The following is a 23,218-nucleotide window of genomic DNA, read 5'->3' on the forward strand; positions in this document are numbered from 1 at the left end:
CGACGACCAATTTCAGGATTATCTGACATAACTATACAATGACAATATATGTCTATTTGTATCGTAAATAGAACATACAGTCATAAAATTGTCAAATTTTCCTGTCATGAATCTCAGTTTAGATTATGAACAGTTTGATGATGATAACAAATATGATTTCGTTGACGAGAGAAATGTATTTTACAATTATACACTAAATGGAACTGATATTGGATACGGCCATATAAACTCATACATTAGAATTACATTCGGTAAGTTATATGTTCGAATATCTAATATTCTACCAGTTTTTAGATATATATTTGAGAAAGGGAGATAGTAACCCTAAAAGTTCTATTTCCAATAATTTGAAAATAATCAAATTAAATTAAGTTCACATTTGGATCAACAAGATTTGTATACGTGGTCATAGATCTTTGAATAAATTGTCATCAAACACATCAAACACATCAAAAAGGACATCAGTTTCAGCGATAACCTCTTCATTGGCTCGAGATTTTTGTCCAATGAACATCTTCTTCTAGTCGTAGAACAGAAAAAAGTCGCCGGGAGTCGGATATAGAAAATACGGTGGATGCGAAAGAAATTCGAAGCGCAATTGTCCTTATCAGAGGATTTTTGCGTCTTCTCCATTCATCACGTATAGTCCCTTTGTCTGACTGTCTATTGTGAGCTTCCACATACCCAAATATCCAAGACGTCCATTTGAAATCTTGAGAGTTTCAACTTTTCTCAATCAGCTGCACTTTGCGGTTATCGGAAATATTGTGGATTTTTCCGCTGTTTTCGTCCTTGGTAGCCTCTTTGGGGCGTCAACTACGTGCATCGTCCTCGTTCAAACTTATCGAACAACTTTTCAACCGTTGATTTTCCTGAAGTAAAATCCGAATATATTATTTTAGTCACAGTATTTTTTTGTTAAAATGCTATGCTTTATTAACACATGAAATTTATTTTTATCTATTTCTTAAAACGAAAGTTAATTCGCTCAAGATTTTGTAACTCACAAACAGTCAGTTGTCTTTTAAAAATTGGGACTAAGAATTATATAGATTTAATACTTGTGGAGCAGCCTATATGTCATCTTACGAACTTTTCGACCTACCTAATAAATGTCTTGAAGATCGTCGCGACGTGGTTCGATCCGTTAAGGCAAAAAAATCCTCATGTCACTTTTTGATCCGGAAAGGCATATTTGAAAGGGGTTAAAATGTCTCTGTTATAGCCTTATCTATTCTACCTGTAACTTGGCCGTCCTAATTTGACTCTTCCGATATGCAAGAACGAAAAAATGTGGTCCGGTAAAATTTAGACATAAAAATAGTGGTCAAATAATAAAAATTCTCAGAAAGCCAAATATCGGCAGAGATCTGAGGTTTACCATTACAAATAAAAATCCTTATCGATTGTGTGCTTCAAAAGTTATTTAAGTTCAAAGGTCAAAATTTGAGGTTTCTTGGATTTTTCTCAAAAATGGTAAGTGATTCAAGAAAAACCTTCAAACAAAAGTTGTAGATCTTAAAGTTCTCTACAAAAAGCATATCAATAATTTTTCTCTTAAGAGTTACCATTCCTGAGATATCGCGATTCTAAGAATCACATTATACTTGATATGCACATATAAGCCACGTATATACATATTAGGCACTTAAGACAAGTATAGATGCCTATTTGTGTCTCTATTTATATTATACTACTATTCTGAAAACATTTATTCAAAAGATAGTCAGTCCCTAACTGAATCCTCTCTACTGTTTCGCACGTTTCGATAACCAAGTTATCGTCTTCAGATGCTGAAGAACTGTAAAACAGACGATACCTTGGTTACCGAAACGAGCGTCACACAGTGTACTTGTGAGTATTGGTGTAGAGTGGTGTAAACAGTATATTCAGTGTGAATATCGCCAACGGTTCCCGAAATTCCAATAGAAAAATTCAATACAACAAACACAACAATTGTAATTGGTGAAGATGTTTATTTGTTAGTACTACTTACTGCAAGAACTCTAATGGATAACATTATCCTGATTATCCCAAATGCCAAAACTATATTTTATTTTTACATGCGATAACCGGTAGCTCTCAGCACTGTTCGCGGGTATTTTCTATGATAGCTGCCATTTCGTGACTTTTTCTTTTAATTGCGCCAAGTAATTCGGTTTGTTCACGTAAATTTGATATAATACTAAAGGAAAAATCCATAGGTGGTAAGTCGGGTCTGCGTGGAAGCCAATTTCTCTACTGCAGATCAATTTGCCAAGAAAAATGTTACGATCTCGTAGCAGAGAAGTATGTGAAGTTGCTTCTTCCTGTTGGAACCAAGATCATTGGCTCTAATCATTAAAGTTTTGCAATTTAGACACGAAGAAGTCATCTTACATCTCTACATACTCACTCTGAATTCACTGTAACTGTGTGTCCACTTCCATCTTCAGAAAAGTAAAGGCCTAGAATCCCTCGCGCTGACATCACAGCCCATAATGTCACATTGGTAGGGGCTTCTGATGTTTGTGCTTTGGATTTATTGCACTTCAGTGGCGACAATTTTGCTTGTAGACGTGTCCATTGAAATGGAAATGAACTTCATCAGAAAACAAAGTGAATAAAGCGCTCAATCATCTGTTGTACGAAGTCATGCGTCTGACAGTACTGGACTTTACATTTTAATGTTCTGCTGCGAAAATACATAGACTTCTTAAGCCTTTTAGCCAAATGGGCAGGATATTCGTACAGTAGATTGTCTGCTGTTCCCATGGCTTGCTTGTAGAATCTGCAATTATCGTCCTTTGCCATTCCCGTCGTCTTAAAGTGGTATTTGACGGAACCTGACAGAAAACCAACCACAGGTTTCATGTCGTTTGTGGTCATCATAAGTAGTTCTTTCTTCTTAGCTGATATAGTAATGAATCTTTTAGATTGTCTTGGGCTTGGAGTGTTTCTGCGGTAAGACTCCATCTGATTCTTTGAAGTAGACTTTCAAGAGTATGAATCTGATTAAAATGTCTAAAGGAATCAATGGCAATATTGATAATCAATATCAATAATAAGGTAATATTTATCTGTCCCTTAAATTGCCTTGAAATTTAGTGGAGTAGATCAATCAAACTACAGTAAAAAAAACGCGTCGAGTACACTACCTCACAAGTAGCGTGGAGATGTGTGCATAATATGTGAGTCTTAGAATCGCGATATCTCAGGAATGGTCACTTTTTAGAAAAAAAATCATAGAGACCATTTTTGTAAAGAATTTTATGATCCACAGCTTTGGTTTAGGGTTTTTGCTTATAAAAATCTAAAAAGCCTCAAATTTTGACCTTTTACCTCGAATAACTTTTGTAGCACACACAATCGATGGGAATTTTTAAATTTTTGTAATGGTAAACCCCAGCTCTCCAGCAAAATGGGGTTTTTGTTATTTTAAATGTCTGAATCTATTTCATGATGGTGCGGCAGCTTACAACAGCAGTATCGTCAATCATATGGGCTCGGATAATTTGAGTTGTTGTAATGCAACGTTTATTTTGCTAATGTGTTATTTTTTCACATCAAAAGTGCATGCAAAAAGTTTTGCAAGAATTAGATATAAATAGAAGTTCAGTTGGACTGTTGTCTGTAGTTTACTATGACTAATGAACGGTCTAAGCCCATTAGAAAAACTCTTTCTGTCAAATCCTCAAGGAGAACAAGGAAGAGGACATTCACAATCTCGATGGAAAAAAAGAAATGAAAAGGATTTTCCATTATTAAAAGTTAGTAACTGTAGAGCCACCCAGGGAAAGTCATGTCCCACCCTGTCTGGCGTGCTTTTGATAACGATGATCATCAAATTTTAATTCAAAATTTTTTAAAAGTATCGAGTATCAAATATATATTTACCATTATTATGTCCCTAACCAATCACATTCATTGTTTTATTGTACATGTTAAATAACTACCTACTTTTTTTAGTTCTTTTACTTAGGTTAGGTTTTGTTTTGGTACAAATGGGTACCGTACCTGTTGAAAATGTCTACAGAATATCATTTTTCAATATTTTCGAAATTGGAAACGTCATTATGTCCTATTTTTTGATCGGACATATGCTTTCATTTGGAAAGTCTACTTACAAAGGTTGGTTGGGATATTCGTACAATTTTTCATATAATTTGGACGGTGCATTATACGGTAAGTTTCAAGTTTGTATTATCTATGAATTCGAAAATATTCAATGTTTTTTCAAAGTACTTGAGAATGGGAAAACAATAAGAGGGATCCACCATTGTAATGAGAGATAATGAGCTGAAAATTCGTATAGTTTTTTCTTTTCTCATTAGGATCAAAGGTCAAATAAAGTTTGTAATGAATACCTTGTTTCCTGTGGTCTCAATGCTATTTACAGAATAAAATTCACTATAATTTCTGTTTGAAGCGTTTTGTACAATCAAATCATTTTTGAGATAGAGGGCGTTGAACACGCAACGCATAGCTATTTATAGCATAATGCAAAATCAACCGCAATCACATCATATAATACCCAGTATAGTCTATGAGATCTTGGTATCCGTTGATATTTCTAAAAAACAAAAAAGAAGAGATGTAGATGTTCTTATTGTAGAAAAATCTATAAAAAGGTAGTCTCATAAGAAAGTTCACATTTCATAGAACAAAAAGAGTTTATTGAAAAAATATTCATTACATATTAGAATACATTTCTTCGGAAATTGTTTCTTGAGAATTGATTGAGCACTCAAATTTCCTATGAGGGCTCGCAGGTAATCTCTATATCAGTTGTCATTTCTTGACGGTTTCTTTTAATTGTGCCAAGGAATTCGGTTTGTTCTGCACATAACGATCCAAATTCACTGTAACTGTGTGTACACTTCCATCTTCAAAAAAGTAAGGGCCTATAATTCCTCACGCAGACATCACAGTCCATACAGTCACATTAGTAGGGGCTTCTAGTGTTTGTGTTTTGGATTGGTTGCACTCCAGTGGCGGCAATTTTGCTTGTGGACTTGTCCATTAAGATGAAAATAAATTTCACCCGAAAACAAGATGCTGGTAAACGTTGGAAAGCCCTCAATCCTCAGGCCTCTGACCAGTATCCTAAAGCTTCAATTTACTTGCACCAACTAAATGTTGTTAGGGTAGATTGAAGATTATTTTGGCTTTATAGCTACTCTCCACCTATTCCAAGAAGATATTTTGTACAGGACTCTACATCGTTCTGCTTCGAAGATATATAGACTCCTTCCCAAGGTACTTAAGCCTTTCAGCAAAATGGGCAGAACATTCGCTTGCAGAATCTGCAGTTATCGACATCTGCCATGCCCATCGTCTTAAAGTGATATTTGACGGAACAGTAACATGTTAAAAGATCAATCACCAGTTTCATGTCGTTTCTGGTCAAGTTCTTTAGACTTCTTAGCTGATATATGATAATGAATCTCTTGGATTGTCTTAGCCCTGGAGTGTTTCTGCAGTAAGACTCCATCTGATTCTTTAGCCATTCGTTCAGTTCGTTATTGATGTGACATTTTCGTGAAGCTACAGTAGGGCTGTGGTCGAAGGTATGGAGTCGTTCCCATTTGTTTTGGCAAGGCTGTCTGCTTCGTTATTTCCTGGTATAACCTAGTTTGGACGTACATTCAATAGCTTCCAAGACCTTCAAAGACTCTTTGCTATGTGAGAGAATGTAGATGTGCTTTTTAAAGAGGTTTCTATCCAAACCCTCTTGAGGTATGGAGAGCTTCATTTTGTACCAGCGTGTTCCAAAGAGAAATATAAAACCACTTTTATTCCAATAGAGAAATTCTCAAATTCAGTTCAACTAGGTCAAGTGAAGGAGGTATCAATAATTTTCTTTATATCCAATTAGGTCAGCAGAAGCTCATAACATAAAAGTCATGTATAATTATATCAAGTCCAAAATTGATTAAGAAATGATTTAAAACTTCAGGATTGAGTTTGGATTCAGAAGAATGTGTTTTGAAACTACTTATAACAATATTACTGTCTACTTTATACGATTTACCGAATATAATATTTGCAATTGTCAGAAAGGTTATGGTTAACGCTGTAGATATAGGAAATCGATAATGCAATATTCTTTAGCTTGTGATCAGTATAATGGACTTCATGATATGAGAGAAATTTCGAATAAGATACCACTTTTAATTTGACTTCGCATTATGTTGTTGAAAGCTATGAGTTACGCGTTTAATGTCCTCTATCTCAAAAATAAGTCCATGTATAACAACGTAAACAAATTTTATAGCAAATGTCATTATCTATAATATTTATGATAACTATACAAACCATAGAAAACGATATATTTGCAAATAAAAACGATATTTTGATCTTAAGTAACTGGAGGCGCAGATACGAGATTTGGTAAAACTTCTAAGACAACTTTTAGGAATTCAAAATAAAACTTCAAACTTATTATTTCCCATTCCAATCCAATCTCTGTACGTACTACTGAGACAAATCGATAAAAAACTATGCAAAGTGCTCCGGAACTTGATGCAAAAAAATTGGGAGTGAAGATGACGATAAAATAAAAAAATTCTCGTACGACCCCTAGTTTCTGAATTATAGACCTTCAATATTGCGAAATCAGAAGTTAAATTTTAGATTATTTTCTGAATTATATATTCGATTATTAGGAATTTATATTCGTGTAGTGTATATAATGGAATAAATAATTCTACACTACTATTTGAAGGCCAGTGACGGCTCATCCCCAATAGTTAACAATCGGTAACTTTTACAGGGACAACCTGTGAAATCTAATTATAGCAAAAATTCATTTTTCAATCGATTTTTTGAAAAAAAGGTACTTTTTGTTTAACTCGATCAAATTTATGGCTTAGGAGATATCCAGTTTTTTAGGTCGTTATACATACCAAAGAAACGGTTGGCCATAAAGAGACATTCTAAAGAAAATTATCACTTACTCAATTTTTTGTATCAAGTCCCATAGCACCTTGAAGATTCATATAAATGATTGCAACTTTCTTCAATTTCATCTTCAATTTAAGGATATCTAAGCTTCCTAAACTATTCAGCAGCGCCATTTCTATAATATTTAAATGGTATAAACTTCAACATTGATCTGATTGAGAAACTTCGATTTTACTTGTTGTACAGAAATTATCAAAGTCCGATGTTTTGAGGCTCTCATAACAGAACGATAAATTAATAACTCCATACATTCGAAATGAATAATTATGTAGATATTTATCTAGAAAAGGCAGTTAACAAGGAAATTTCCAACAATGAGATGAGATGTTGATTGTAAAATGCAGTAATGCAGATAATAGAGGTGGTACAAACAGACGGCAGAAGGAAATTATCCCAACAACATACTTTCGACTATTTAACCCTTGTAGGTATATGTAGATTTGGGGCTCGTATACACTGCGACCCAAAGGATCTATTGAGAGAACCCAGTGTTTACAGCTGATCCATCAATCCCACTCCTTTTAAAAAGTCTAAAATGTGAGATGGCTGTAATTGCCAGATATCTTTGTCATCTATATCAAGCGCTTCCAGGTGTAGTGCTCTGGAGTTCTGTAGTGTTTCACACTTCGAGAGAATATGGATAGAGATTTCGTCCTCTGTGCAATAAAATTTGCATGCCGCATTATCTGCTGGGCCTAGCTTCTTCAGGTGTTTATTGAGGCGATAGAGCTCCTGTTAGTTCTCGTATATTGTTCTTACTTAGGTTGATACATTCAACATCCTAGAAGAATCTTTGCCTGTCTCAGCCCTTGTAGGTTTTGATCCTATCTACTTTCTTTTCCTGCGCTTTTTCCATTACTCTGTAGCTGATACCACAGAAGGATTCGGGTCTTATGAAGGGCTTATCTGCCCCCATTTTAACCCTTATACCGAATAGGTCTTGATGCATATAGTTTTTGGAATAACCCATTGGAATTCCCCATAATCACGAATGTCCTCTGCACGTTTTGATTGTGATAGCATATTTACTTAATTGTATCTTTCAGGATTATGTGCTTGTTTAATAGGATCTTCGCAGATATCATGTTTCTTGGTGGGAAGAGTACATCTTGCGTGTTCTGTATTTACGACGCTTCTCTATTGCTCTTGGTATCAACCGTTCTTAATTCATTGGATATGGAGCTCCAATGGATGGATGAATAAATCGAAATTGATGGGTTCTAAAGTATCAGTCAAAGATTATGGCGGGAATTTGGTTATACACCTATCGAGCAGCATAATAGGAACCATGGGTAAGACATTTTTGAATTCATAGTTATATTTTTTCGTGATACTGAGATATCTTTATCAATTCAGGCTACCGATATCGATAGATCAATCTCTGTTTTTTGCACGTTCTTACATATAGGTCTTACGTATACGTCTTCATCGAGTAAAGCTTCAAGTTCTTTATCTTCAAATTTTTTTGGCTGCCCAGGACGTTCATCGTCGTCCAAGCTAAAATCGCCACTTTTAAATCGTGCAAACCACTTTTGGCACGCTCGCTCAGCTAGAGCATGTTTACCATAAACTTCCACTAAAATATGATGACTTTCGGCAGCATTTTTCATCATATTAAAGTAATGAAGAAGTACACTTTTTCAGGAACAACGTTCGACATATTTGAGTGATAAAAACTTATTGTTGTTAACGCTTCAAATGAATGACATATACTGAAAAGACTTACAATAACAGTAGCTTTCCAACGCAGGTTCGGAATATTGGAACGATGTAATATTATACAAGTTACGCCATCTCTTATCAAACCAATCAATATTTCAAATAATTCGGGCCATATGCATAAATTGGTAGAGTGCAACTTGACACCAAAGCAATCGTTACAATATTTTTACAATAGTGTCATTGTATAAAGAATTCTTTATACATTTTCCGATGTTAACTCCGATCTTTACTATCTAATTTGCAGGTGTACAATAGAATTGAACCGGTATTCTTCCTCATCATCACTTATCGTGGATGTACCTACACCATACTCATCAGCTAACTTACGACCGGTTTCTCCTTTTTTTAAAGAATCAATAATATTTATTTTGTCTTTAAGCGATAACACGCTTTGACATTTTCAAATATTTAGACGCGACACGCATACCTGCGTGGGGCGCGATCCCGAGGAGCGCGGGCGAGGTAATGCAAGTTCCACCTCGTTCGTGCTTGCATAAATTCGATTTTTAGTACATATGTTAAAGATTTTGTAACTTGGCTCAATATTACTTAATTATTTAATTGGTCGCAGTTGATAGTCCGGATAACCGCGAATCCGTATAACTGTTGGCCGAATAATCGAGGTTCTACTGTATTTTTCATTCTTCATAATCTTTGGTAATATTTTGTATCACTTATAGGTTCGTTGTTTTTGGGTAGAAGGCTTATAAAAATGGATGACTTGGATGAACATTCTTTGGGACGTGAGCATTCTGGTAATACTATGGTTGGTTTAGTATTTATCGTGCTCGGATACATTGCATTCAATTTACCTACGCCTTTTTTCGAAGCAAATCGGAAACCCCATAATTATGTAGGAGTGATCCTGACCAACAACCTTATAGCATTTGGAGCAGGTATGTACAAAATCGACGGTCGCATTCAGCGGACGTAGCGCATAGCGCTACTGCTACCTATCGGCAACGATCGGAAACATGTTGAACGTTCGCTGTCAAGACTTTTTTGTGTTCTGTGTCTTGTTAGTTTATGACAGGTATATTTTCAAAACAAGTTATTTGATTGAGCTTAACAAATATTACATTACGTGGTAAATTTGGAGGTAATTTGTCCTAGTTCCTTTTTAAAGAACTATAAGGTGTGTTCATCTTCACCCATTTTTAGATGTATATTAAAATTGACATTATAATTCAAAATTAAATTATAGACAATAATTCTTGCAGTTCCAATTAATTTTTCTTATTTTTATAAACGAATTCAATCATTTATAGTCTGAGAAAGTTTATAGTTTGGCGTTTGATTGCAGAACACAATCGATTTAAAAAATTTACCGTTACCGCGACCTAGCACAAATTGAAAGCGTTCCAAAACATTGCGTCCGGTTTAGAACTTGTTGAGTTGTACAACGGTTTCGTCCGCTAAATGCGACTATTACCATATTTGACTTTTTATATTAAAACCTTTTTTACTTGTCATCCTTGATTTCCACATCTTCTTCGTCTGTGCCGTATATATGTGTATTCCTTCTGTCTTTTGTCATTTTGAACTGCTGTAAAGTGTAAATAACCTATTGTGATAATGACAATTTAGTCTCAATTGTGTTCCATCCAATTGGAAGCTCGCAAGACACGCACCCCAAACGTAGAAGACTCTTCTTCGGGAAGTGATATTTAGCGTCAGTTAAAGAATTTACTCGCTACAAATAAAAAAGAGTGGAGAGGAACAAATCAAATACTTATGAGCAGTTATGTTATTCTTAGTGTTATTGTCCTTCTTAGTACGATATTACAAATGGTGTTGCGGGTTGAGGACTCGAAATAAAACTGTCTAAGAGTTTTATAAATCGCCAACGTTCCGATCCTTTATTTGATCTTTATTGTCAAGGCTCTGAGCTACATGTATTATCGATAGATGTAGAAAACCCAGGTGGAAATGTCATTCTTGATGTTATTTACCTTCTTAGTACGAAATTACGGAAGGATAGTTTTATTTTGAGTCCTCAACCCCCAACACCATTCGTAATACGCAGTTATACGAAGGCAGTTTCCACGACTTTCTTTATATCGTTTGGTCAAAATTACACATAAATAGGACAAATAGAATACTTTTAATACACATATAAATAAAAAACATTCGAAGAAACCAAAGAAAAGTACATACATATTATTCTGAAATTGAACCGACCCTTGGAATGATTTGGTTCTCTGCTTTCGAAAGATTAATACGGATGATGCTGAACATCAAAGACCATCATGTACTGTAACTACTATAAAAATAGATACAACGTGAGATACATTTTGCAGGAAAAAAGATACTATCGAAACAATGAACTTTATCTAAGGTACGATCTGCTAGGAAAGAATATACCGCTTTATCGGTCTATAATACCATAGCCACAGTGTTTTGAGATTCTGGAAGTGTATTTATTATTAATTATTCCCAAAAAAATGAAAAATTATAACTGACCATTACTATATTGATTTGCCGACACATTTCAACCTCTATTTTTGCAAAAAATTACATTAATCACGATGTATTACCTCATCTGTCATATTTCTGTTCCCAAAAATGGATAGAAAGTAATTTTGGACAAATGGTGAAATCTAGTCAAAGACAAACTCGTATGCTGCAGTATTTCTAAAAGATTATGCTTGGGACGATTTGAAAAAATTTGGAACTCCCTCACTGTGCAGATTTTAAAGAAGATCATGTTGAAAATATGAATTTTTCATTTAAAAGTGTACCTATCTTTCATCAATCGACCTTGTAAAGGAAAAACAACTCTAGCCTTAGTACTTCTGATACAATACGGGAACTTGCACATACAATACAATTTACTAATGCCTTGCTAACCTTGATACCTCCGGCCAGATTGGATACTCAGATTCGGAAAATGGTATTCAGTTTTTTACCGTGACCCATCAGTGCTATTTTTCCTGGTTAAACTTAGCAACTGCGGAACAGCGAATGTAACGAAAAAATGACAGATAGACCTTCATTGAAAACGATTACTTGGTTATCGAAACCCGCGTCAGACAGTGTGAGTGTTGGTGTAGTGGTAATGTAAACAATCTTTGTCACAAGCTACAGTGTACAGTTATATTTAAATTATAATTGACATACTGCTTTTGGTCGGATTATACCGCCTCCACGGTATTATTGAATTTTAAATACCCCTACTGACGATAGTTACTTCCGTCACCATGGTGACTTTACTTACCTACTCGTATTTCAAAAGAACAAAAAGCGAGTGTAATTAATTTCACGACATATAGTATAGGCAGAAATAAACAGTACTGAACTTATAATTATTTTAATTGTTTGAGAAAATACATATTGTTGATACTTCATTACATATTCTAAATATTCTCCTTCTCGCTCTAGTCAGACTTCATACCGGCATTTTTTGATTCATCCATGGTTTGTAGTGCTCGTTTAAAAACGGCAGTTGTAGCCATGGAACTGGTAAGGCTAAGCGACGTAGTAGACATCCTGAAAAAGAAATACGTTCCGAAAACCATAATAGACATCATAAGACATTTAAACTATAAAATATCCACCCACATATTAGTTAACCAAAATCGACAGGGATACTCTTCAAGCCCGCAACTGTTCAACATGATAATGGACGAAATAATAAATCACGTCAAGAATACAGCAAGAGGATATTCACTTACAACGGGCGCAATAAAAATAATCTGTTATGCCGATGACGCTGGAATTGTGGCAGATAGCGAAGACGGCTTACATCCGCTTCTATATTCATTCTAAGTAAAATCTAAAATCTTTAACATGCAAGTATCCAAGCAAAAACTAAAATCCTTGTCATCTCTAAACAACCAATGAGGTGCAAAATCGCACTAGAAAATAAAACCATAGTACAGGTAATGTCATTTGACTACCTAGGCACACAAATCACCAAATCAACAGAACAGAATAAATGAGGTAAAAGGACAAACAAACAAAGCTAGCCGAATAACGGGGCACTCCAGGATATTATCTGGAATAATACCAGTATGAACAACAGCGGACAACAAAAGAACTAAAAACATCATTCGAACAACAGAAATGAAAATACTTAGAAACATATGTGGGTACACGCTAAGAGACAGAAAGAGAAACATAGACATAAGACACGAATGTGAGGTGGAAGACATAGTCAGATGAGGACGTAAACGTAAGAGAGCTTGGAACGAACACGTGGACAAGATGACCATAGAAAGATTAGCAAAGATCGCACGAAACTCTAAACCAGGGACGCGATGACCTTTAGGAAGACCTCCAAAAAATTGGATGGTCATCAACATCTCAAGGATGACAAGTTGGAAACTGCAGGCCTAACGCCTACAATACGTTGAAGAAGAAGAATCTGGAGATGTGAGGTCTGGAGAATGTGAAGGATAACGCATAAGTCAGTAAATCGTGAAATGAATATGATCGGAAAAGCTCCTGAAGAAATTGATGAAATACAGCAGTAGTATGGCAAGTTGCCACGTCCTGCTAAGAAAATTGTTCGTCAATTCACGTACTTACACAACAGAATCAAATAAATAATAGTCACATGGCGACACATTGGGACTATGAGGAGGGTGTTCCAGTGTTTCCCAGTGCAATTCGTTCCAAGTTTCCATCGTAAGCTGAGCTGTCTGCGATCTGGCGCAGTCTTGCATCAATATTGCACTACGGATTGGAATATCGCGTCGTTTTGATCCGTCGGCAGTGTCACCGTGTTTTTTAGGAGGTTAATATAATACTAGCCGTGTGAAAATCAATCGAACATACTCCTCTCATGTCTCAAAACTTGGTACACAACACCTTCTCCGTTGAGAGTATAACCTTCGTTTTAACTGGCGCGTCTTTATCTTTCTTCCTCCACTCCATAGACGCGAATTCACTCTCCGAAATTTAACACCCTTCGTATTTTTGAAAGATTTCACAATTTGAATAGCACCTCCGTTATCAATATATAAAGTGCACAATGCTTCACTATTACCGTTTAAGTTACAGTCCAGTCATTCGATATACAACAGATCACAAACACTTGCAGCTGTTGCAACATATTCTGCCTCAACCATTGGGAGTGCTACACATGCTTTTTTCCTGGAAAACCAAGCAACTACACAACCCTCTAACAGAATCTGAAACACTCTTTCTATCTGTTTTGCAGTCAACCCAGTGGGCATTTCCAGCTCAACCGTTTGCAGGTCAGATTTTATGTGGTACATTCCAGTGTCCTGTGTACCTTTCAGGTATTATGATACTGTTTTTCTCTGAACCCGAAGACTTTTCACAGGTTTATCTAAATATTGGCTTATAAATGATGTTGTCAACTGTCGCTTTGACAGTTCAAAGTGTCAGGTTAAGGTTACGTTCCATAAGAGGAAAAAGTTTAAAAATTGTATCAAAATAAGACCTTAACTTAATGAAAAAAAAGTTTTCGACCAAATTTTGTTATATTAATAAAGATATTTTAATTCTTGAATGATACTAACAATGAATATTATTGTTTGTAGGTATTTTGATAGTCTGCCTTCTACATTTGATAATCTTTCGCAGTATCTACAATTATTGGATTATTGTGAGATGTTTCCAAGGAGGAATAGCTGGAATAATATCAATTGCCGCAGCAGTGGATATTTATACTTATTTGGAAAGTTTGGGAATATCGGCAATAACTTCCATATTTTTCTTCTTCTTTTCCATATTGATACATAATACTGCTTTAGAAGATTACTGTAACCTTATCTCTTCGCATTTAATCGGATCCATTATAGCTGTAATGGCGTGTCCGTTATTGGCGAATAAACAAAATTTCGAAACGGAATTTCGTAAAGTTCATATACTCTGGCAGTTTATTTGTCTATGCGTGGTTATAGCTATTACCACGGTATTTGCTTGGTTTGTTTTTCTCATTTTTGCACTTTGTAAATTGCTCAGAAATAAACACGAAGTACTGAATCATCGCAGAGCGGTTATGATAAAAAGATATTTACCTAAAAAAGGACTTCTAGAAAGATTGTTTATGATTGATAGCAAAACGGATCATATCGAACCTGGAGAGGAAAAAAGAAAACAATATATGGTTGATAAACAGACTTTTACATAAGACACTGTATCTTTTCGATTTGTTGACTTATTTGAGTTTAATTTTGTTAACGTATGTATATTTTTATGAAGTTAATAAATTATTTCATCTAGATAAGAGTTTTATATCGTTGAGATAAATTCATGTCAGTTTTAATTAAAATAATTCGAAGTCAAAATTGTAAATTTCAAATTTTTTTTACTCTCTAGTCCCAAAATTTCTAGAATCCGTGCCCGTAATTTTGTTGGGAGTTTAGACTTATTCAGTATACCAAAACCACCCAGAAACTAGAAAATCAAAATCGGCAATTTCAATTTAAAGTTTTAGCTCAAAATCGCCTAATTTGCCTGTACTAGATCTTAAAATTCAAGAATTGAATTTATAGTCAAGAAAGCTGCCATCTATATATTTGGACAGAAAGCAAGACGGAAGTAGCCATCTTAAATATCCAATACTGATAAATTTTATTTTGATAGTTGAATTGGTTAGAATGGACGTGTAATTTTATAGTCTTTTTAAAAAGATTTGTTGTGAAGTGATTTTGTTATTTATTTATTCCACATAAATATCCTTAGGATCAATTAGTGTTTAAGTGTTGAAACAATAATAATTACATTATAAACATAATGGTTAGCTGTGTTGATTGTAGTTGCTCCAACACTCCTAAAAATAAATCTTTAGGAATTACTTTTCACAGGTAGGGTTTTTTATTCACTTAGCCACTATTAATTTTAAATACATAAATCGCAAAATAAAAATTTCATAATTGCTAAGATATAAGTGTAACATAATCGTAAAAATACTGAGTTTAAATGTTTTTAGTTTTCCTAAAGATAGTGAGAAAAATAAATTGTGGAAAAATTTTGTTAACAAACCAAATTGGACGCCTACAAGAACTAGTGTTTTATGTTCTCAACATTTCACCAATGAATGCTTCGATCGAACTTCAATGCTAAAAGTTAGATTGCATCCAAATGCTCTTCCTACAATTAAAGTTGACCGTTTGAAATATGTAAGTATTATCTTACAATAAACGTACATTTTTATAATTATATCATACCTACATCAATCTAAAGGATCATTTTTAAAATTACACAAAAATCTTGATTAATTTATTGGAAAAGGTATAAAATTACATGAAAGAGAATTAATTGAAACGAATTTATATATATATTTATATATATATATATATATATATATATATATATATATATATTTATATATATATTTATATATATATATATATATATATATATATATATATATATATATATATATATATATATATATTTAAATAATTTTTACTTAATTAATTTTGTCTTTCCTTATTGTATATATTAGACTGTATGTTTATCAATATATTATTGAAATTATTTAATAAAATTCATTATGTATCTTCTCAAATATTTAATATCCATAAGTCTTCTAACAATGTTATTTAAGTGAAGTAAAGTAATTGTTGTGTCATGGGTATACAAATAAAGAGTAAATTAATATTGAGATAACACCATATTATCATTGCCCCTCTAATACTCAGATAGACCAGTCTTTAAATCTTGTTCAGTTTTTTCTGAGCTGTTGTTTGTTCAATTTTCAACTACCAAATAAGCACTGTGTATATGATCATGAGTTCAATGACTGTTTGGTATAGCCAGTATTCCATATTAGGCTTAAGTCCTCAAGTCTTGTCAACAAGCTTGTGTCAAATCCATAAAGCTGCAGTGGATGTTGAGGTTACTTTATCTAGATGATTGTTCCAAGTAAGTGTCCATAGGGACTCCTAGATATTTTGCTTTATTGGAAAGTATTAATTTAGTTCCATTAATGATAGATATGTACTCTTAAATTTGCTGTCCTTCTTGTAAATGTTACTATTGTTGTCTTCTGTTTTTAGTTGTGTTTAGGGTCGTTTGCATCTGGGCAGAGATTACGCTTTCATGCATGCCCTTACTACCAAAACTAGATCATCCTATGTAGAACTGTAAATCCAGCACTGCTAAGTCTATTGAGGATTTTGTCCACTACCAATGACCATAGTAGGGGCGATAGGACTCCAATGTAGTAACAGTGAAAGGGTTATCGTTCCTATGTTTTCTGTGTTTCCAAATAGACAATGTAGGACACTTTCTTTTTTGATAAACAAATTGTTTGGTGTGAAGTGGCTTTCTTGGGAGAGCCTTACTTTTTAAGTATTGATTTAAGGCTTTTTCTGTGGTTTTTAAGGAAGAAGAGGTGAGGCGATAAGGCTTTGATTGATCTTCTGTCTGCTTTTGGTATGAACACTACTTTTGTCTATTACTATATTTTGGATATATAGCTTAGACTCAGGCTGGCTTTAAACAGCTTCTGAAGATATTCCTTCATCCTGCCTTATTCCCTGTCTGGTGATTTGTAGGACTTGAAGCTCTCATAGCCCACTTAATACTCTTTATTAAAAATATTTTTTTTGCCAAAATTTTGTTTCTCCTGCTAGGAAAATTTTTTTGTTCTTCCAGTATGTTCTTCTGGTTCTCAGCATGTTTAATCACTACTGAGCCGGAAAAGGGGGTTTTTAAAAACTTTCTTGTTGATTGTTGCTATAATCTCCCTTCAACTTTCAAAATAGTCCAATTCTGTTAAAATAAATTAATAAATATCAAATTTAGTGATGCTGATTCATATGTATTTAATTTTAAACAGGTAAGGACATTTAATCCACTTCAACTTACATCTATTGAGTCATCTGAATACCAAGATGAGCCTCTACCAGGGCCATCAATAAAGACAGAAACAGATCTTGTTATAAATCCATGTACAGATGATACTCCACATCAAATACATTTAGAAAGGAAAATCATGGATTTGGTAAAGAGAGATGCTTTGAGAACCATACAAATTCGAAAACTTCATAAAATTATTTGGAGACAGAAGAAAGTTATAAATTCCCTTAAGACAATCGTATGTTTGCTAAAAAATAAGAAACTCACTGATGGCTGATTATTTCGATCCAATAAAGGAAATTATTGATGGATTTTTCAGAAAAACAGTCAAACAGAGTAAGTACGAGCATCAAGTGAGAGCATTTGCAGTGACTAAATTTTTTTCCAGGCTCATAATTATGCTCGAGCAACAGTTCAAAATTCTTTACATCACATGAAACCATTATCAAAAAGGTATTCTATATACCTAGCTGGAAAGTCCTGAAGATAATCGAGAGAAAAATACTGAGAACTATATTTGTACTAAATATTACAGGAGATAGAAGAGAGAATATTGAAGAAATAGAAGAACTGGGAGGAGAAAATATAATAAGGTATATAAAAGCATAGCGACTAAATTAGGCATGAGAAGGAAACTTACAAAAATAGTGATGAGGATAACACAGTGACCAAGAAATACCTGGAGAAACCAAATTGAAGAATCCTAGACTGGAAAGCAAAATGCATTTGACAGTATTCAGAATATGTATCATTATAGATATGTGGATGAAGGAAATAAATTTCAGGGACCTTGCAAAGATGTATTGAGCCATAGAACTTACAAGTTCACCAAAGGCGGCTTTAGTTAAACAGGTACTTTTTTTAAAATTTAATCTAATAACAAATTAAAGTTTTTTGGTATTGTAATAACAAACTTTATAAATGACTTTTGATGTAACAGAACCTAAGTTTAGCATTTAACTCTTATCTAGGTTGGGAAATGTGATCCGACATTTTTCGATTATTTCTCATTAGTTATCCTAAAAATACTGTTCAATACGATGAAGAGAAAATTCTGAGATAATTTGAGCTCTTACTATTATCAGGTGATTATTTGAAAATTTCTAATTCTCATTCAACATCCATTTACAGTGGAAACGAGCGTTTGTGAACTGATGTTTGATGAAAGAAACTTAAAAATGGACAAACAGCAAATAGCGAAACCTTCCTCTCTAGCAATATATGGCTCACTCACCAAATTTAGTACCATGCAACTTCTGCCTCTTTCCAAAAATAAACAATGAGCCAAAAAGTTTCAACATCGATCCTGATATATAGATGAAGCCATGACAAGGATGAAATAAGTCTTCCACAAATGCTGCTGAGGGCAGTAGGTTAGATTAGTGTGGGCAACCTCTATCTAGTTGAGTCTTGGTTTCACTCGGAGACCTAAGGCCAATATGTTACCCTTTATTTTCAACGATTTTGAAACTTAGTTAACTAGCTAACTACCCTCCTATAATTTATCCTTGTATATGCAAAATGCCCTCACATGTAAAAATACATAGTACATATACACTTCGAACGTTCTCCGAACAACTTCTTGAAAAAATAATAATCCTTCGACCTCGGAAATTCCAAGTTACCTTTCTTTTAATACCTTCTTAACCCCTTCAAGCCCAGGTTAATTTTTTAAGTCGCTCCCTATATCCCAGATGACGTGAAAAATGGCTTTTTTCAATTTTTTTTTGTAATCCACTGATTATGGTGGCGGTATATTAGGAAGGTATTTCTAGTTATCTTAAAAGTGAATTTAGTGATTTTATCCAGTGGCGTTACTATGGGGGTCTAAATTAGTGAAAAAAAAAACAAACTGACTATGTAAAAATTTTTATATTTTTATAAATGATATGCAATCAAAATAACAGAAAAATAAATCATACAAAACAAGCAGTGGCGTAGATGGTGAATATAAAATATGATATTACATTCTTTTCATCCTAGGTATATTCTTCTGAATGAAATGATGTTGAAATAGAAAATCCAACATTTCTTCCTACTGTACAGAATAGAGATTTATAAAAAAAACAGTGGCGCAGCAAGTGAAATTAAAATATGATTTATTATTTTGACATATCTTGTGTGTAAAAAATAAATGATAGATAAAGGGTACCAGCATATAAGTAATTTGAACACTAAATAGATTTTTCTGAACACTATGGAAAAAATTGCAAACAAAAACACAGTGGCGTGCAAAACAAAAAACTGAGTCTATCAAACTATGGTATTCATCAAAATGTGCCTCTGAACATAAATAAATTGGTACATTAGGGCAAATACCACACATATTAGCTGTGTAAGCTCTTTTCTTCTGTTGTTCTGCTCTGCAGTTATACGATTGTCTTGGTCCACTGCATCTACCCCTCCCATATTGGTATTATAGTGTTCAATGGCAGATGGTTTTTGAAGTAGTAGATTAGTAGACACTGATGCCTGGTAACGATTTTACTCAACAAATTCTGCTGTGAGCTTGGTGGACAACAGGTAAACATCTCTTTTGTCTCTATATCTAATAATCAAAACATCATTTTTTTCGTACAAAACAAGTTTGGAATTTGTTGAAACTAATTTCGGTTAGTTCTTTAGGAACTCTTCGATTGACCTGTATGATCCAGTTACGTAAGTTTTTTTTTGCAAGCAGAAACTCTGCTAGTCTTAGAGACATGTACCAAAAGTCAATAATTATTTCTCGACCTTGATCTAACAGTTGCTTGAACAAATAAACCACGATTCTTTCAGACAGTGACTGATCCGTGGATATCCTCAACATTATATACAAAATACATGGCAAAATGATGTGTGTATCCCCGCAAATCAGGATGGCTAGGACAAAGGCAAAACATTTTAATTCCAAAGCGTGCTCGTTTTGATTTAAGAAATTGTTTAAAATGTAGTCGCCCTTTGTATACTTGTCTATTGCTACAGTTTCCCCAGGATTCAACAAGGTTCATACAATTTTCTTTGACCCAAGCAAAAAACATAACCAAACGAGTCATGGGTTTCCCTGGTATGAAAGCTTGAGGATTGCTAAATCTTAAAAACTTGAGAATAGCGAAAAACCTGTTTCTACTCATTATTTGTGAATCAAATATATTTGCACCCGTATACTCGGATATCGTATTAGACCCATATATAAATTCAACGAAAGAAAAGTATACATCTCCGGAACTGTGACATCCTTCCAAATTATACCGTAGACTTTTTGATTACCAATCTCTATGAGGTACCTTCCTGCACGTTCATTCGTCCAATTACATGTTCTCTAGTTCGATTTCGAGGTGAAAGCCTTCATAATCACCAGAAAAAGGCACTGTTGTAGCTTTTGTATCCTAAAACAATATTAGATGAAAAATAAAATTAAAAAATATACATAGAAAAGATCAACATAGACTGTTGTCGCTTTCGCTATCCGTATCAGGACCACTAGGTAAATATTCGGATCCCGAATCCTCAAATGGTTCATCATCACTCACGTCGGACATCCTTATACGTAAAACGCACAAAAAACTATCTAATACTGCAGCACTGCACCGTTGCAAATAACATTTTACACTGCAACCGCCAAAAATATGGATGCGGACTATACATGCGTTTGACCTTGAATCAGCCAATCAAATTTAATCCCCCCACCTAAGTATCCCATTCCAGCGTTCGTTCCATTTCAACTACGATATTATTCCAACGTTTATTTTAAATATATCATTTGTTGCCACATGTGGCAACATGGGCTTGAAGGGATTAATATCCTGATAGCATGAAATTAACTTAATCCTCTCCGATATACATAGTACACGTTTTATGAAAAACCAACATACTTACATCCCCCTACCTTTTACATTGTTTCATAGCACGTGAATCAAGGCTAGGCATAATGGATCATGGAGAAGTTCATTTTTCTAGGAACAACGATCTCTAACGCCTATATCTCAGTAGAGCTACACTGCTCTTAGAGATTCGGCAAGCGCGAGTTCGTTTAGTTTTACGTTTTGTTAGTATATTTGTATAAATAGTGAGATAAAGTATTTTTCTTGTTTTCATTATTGTGCTGCCTCTTTACCATCCTTGACCCTTAGCCTTGCTCCCATGACTTATTTCCAAGCATTTTTAACCCATAATAAAGTTTTTTCACTTTTTTTAATTCTAATTCTGCTATTTTTTTAAGGCACTCTTTTGTGTTGTTCTCCAATATTTCACGTCGTTTCTCTCTCAAGGCATGGTGTAGACAGAGCAGAAGCTCGATCGTCTCTTCTTCTCCGTTACGCTCTTGGTAACAGTTGCCATTCAAAAGCAGTAGATTGAAGAAGATTAATTCAAATTTTAACTTTGTTCGCATTGAAATAATCCACAGTATTTTTGAGTAACTTGAAGGTGTAATTATTTACTAATAAAAATATAAATCAGAATAAATATATCTTAGACTATTTCTCCAATAAATACTATATTTGTTAGAAGTATGCTATATTTTTTATAGCTTGTTGGCAACCACAATCTCATCCCCATGATATTTAAACTTCTAAAAATAGTCCTCCAACTTCAATAATGGAGTTGTAAGTAATGGTAATGTTCTTTAGATGGAAATCAACAATTATTTGTTTTCTCAGTGTAAAGAGATTTGTTCAATGGCTTGCTAGTTTTAAATTTCAACGCAACGATACTCAATCAGCGCCATAGGAACACAGCAATCTCAATCTGCTAAGACAGAAGACTGTCATAAAAGCTATAACGGCTGAAAATGTGTAGTCTATGCTAGTGCCGGAGTGCAAGAGAGTCCTACTGAACCTGGTTTGTGATGGTTGCAAGATCCAGCTCGTGTAGGCAACTACGAAGCGGACTCACTCGCCAGACTGGTATTGGCGAACCCACCAATGGGCCTAGAACCCATACTTGGTGTGGCGGGCACGGCAGAGATGTAAAGAGACGCCTGGCGAAGATTAGATAGATCCCGTGCTTCTCACACCAAACAACTGTTCCAACTAAACTGGCGCGAATCCGACTAGTGACCAGACACTGCCATCTCCAGACCATGGGCATTACGGAACCAGCGTGCGGTTGGTGCATGAGCCCTTTACATAGCCTAACCTAACCCCACAACTTGCCTAATGACATGAAAACTTCAGCACAAGCGGCTGGTCCGCTTCAGCTCTTTTAAGTTGACCGGGGTAAATAATTTTTTATTACTTTCTTTTTACTAAATCGTTTGTTCTTGATTGTTCGATCAACTTTGATGTTTGTTCGAAATTCATTTTTTTATAAAATATTATCAAAACTTTTGCCTTACCCAGCTCTTAAGGAGATCAATTGAGTTTTTTTATTATTCTACTCATTCAGTTATAGTTTGTTTGGTCAAAAAATACGTTTGTTCGATCGTTTTATTCTTAATAATTAATTTTTCAATTCCCTAGCATAATCATGTTCCAGTTATCATTTCTGCGCATGCGCTCTTATACAAAATTACGCGGGTTATTCGAATTTTGTTCGTCATTTTTGCATAGAAAAAAAAATGAGCTTTGGTTATCAACTTAAATTTAATTTAAGTTATCTTCAGAGTTTACGGGCCTTAAAAAAGCCCAAATTTATACTGCATAGAACATATAACATGAAAAATACATTTTGTTTAGATTTAAAAAATTTTATCATCTCAACTTCAATTTCTAGTAATTTTCGGGGATTTTCTGCTATTGACATAGACTTTCGAAAGCGTATTAGCCAAATAAACTCAAAATTCAGATTC

The 23,218-nt window shown here is 34.3% G+C and overlaps 2 protein-coding genes and 1 long non-coding RNA gene across 8 annotated transcripts in view; 2 read left to right on the forward strand and 1 right to left on the reverse strand.

Moving 5' to 3' along the window:
- The first annotated feature begins 55 nt into the window (after window positions 1–55).
- On the forward strand, window positions 56–14,866 carry LOC130896220 (ammonium transporter 3-like). 2 transcript variants are annotated; one of them, XM_057804162.1, is made up of 5 exons: window positions 56–251; window positions 3,949–4,164; window positions 7,992–8,237; window positions 9,348–9,563; window positions 14,178–14,866. In XM_057804162.1, the coding sequence occupies exons 1-5, from the start codon at window positions 107–109 to the stop codon at window positions 14,768–14,770; spliced, it is 1,416 nt and encodes a 471-aa protein (XP_057660145.1). In that variant the 5' UTR covers window positions 56–106; the 3' UTR covers window positions 14,771–14,866. The 2 variants fall into 2 exon arrangements, with proteins under 2 accessions (XP_057660145.1, XP_057660146.1); XM_057804163.1 differs by having other exon boundaries at window positions 96–251; window positions 3,962–4,164.
- Window positions 11,962–13,977, reverse strand: LOC130896221 (uncharacterized). Its single transcript, XR_009059545.1, has 2 exons — window positions 13,198–13,977; window positions 11,962–12,156 (listed from the first exon to the last, which is right to left on the reverse strand). It is a non-coding gene; the product is annotated as an uncharacterized LOC130896221 (long non-coding RNA).
- A 288-nt stretch (window positions 14,867–15,154) lies between the features above and the next one.
- LOC130896716 (THAP domain-containing protein 1-like) overlaps window positions 15,155–23,218 on the forward strand; it is a 28,282-nt gene continuing 20,218 nt past the window's right edge. Inside the window, exons 1-5 of one of the 5 annotated variants that reach the window (XR_009059608.1) lie at window positions 15,155–15,446; window positions 15,572–15,761; window positions 17,429–17,784; window positions 17,837–18,300; window positions 18,580–21,898. Coding sequence is in view for 1 of the 5 variants with exons in the window: in XM_057804991.1 (XP_057660974.1) it covers window positions 15,376–15,446; window positions 15,572–15,761; window positions 17,429–17,725 (558 nt within the window). In the remaining 4 variants the exon portion in view is untranslated. Of the gene's footprint in view, window positions 15,447–15,571; window positions 15,762–17,428; window positions 18,490–18,579; window positions 21,899–23,218 lie in introns of those variants that run through there. The other 4 variants (XR_009059609.1, XR_009059610.1, XR_009059607.1 and 1 more) reach the window with 4 other exon arrangements.

This window comes from Diorhabda carinulata, chromosome 7, assembly GCF_026250575.1.
Source record: "Diorhabda carinulata isolate Delta chromosome 7, icDioCari1.1, whole genome shotgun sequence".
Taxonomy (NCBI): domain Eukaryota; kingdom Metazoa; phylum Arthropoda; class Insecta; order Coleoptera; family Chrysomelidae; genus Diorhabda; species Diorhabda carinulata.

Coding starts and splice junctions, on each gene's coding strand:
- LOC130896220 (XM_057804162.1), top strand. CDS start 107: ATGAATCTCAGTTTAGATTATGAACAGTTTGATGATGATAACAAATAT. Junction 8,238..9,347: donor CAGCATAATAGGAACCATGG/GTAAGACATTTT, acceptor TATCACTTATAG/GTTCGTTGTTTTTGGGTAGA. Junction 9,564..14,177: donor CCTTATAGCATTTGGAGCAG/GTATGTACAAAA, acceptor TATTGTTTGTAG/GTATTTTGATAGTCTGCCTT.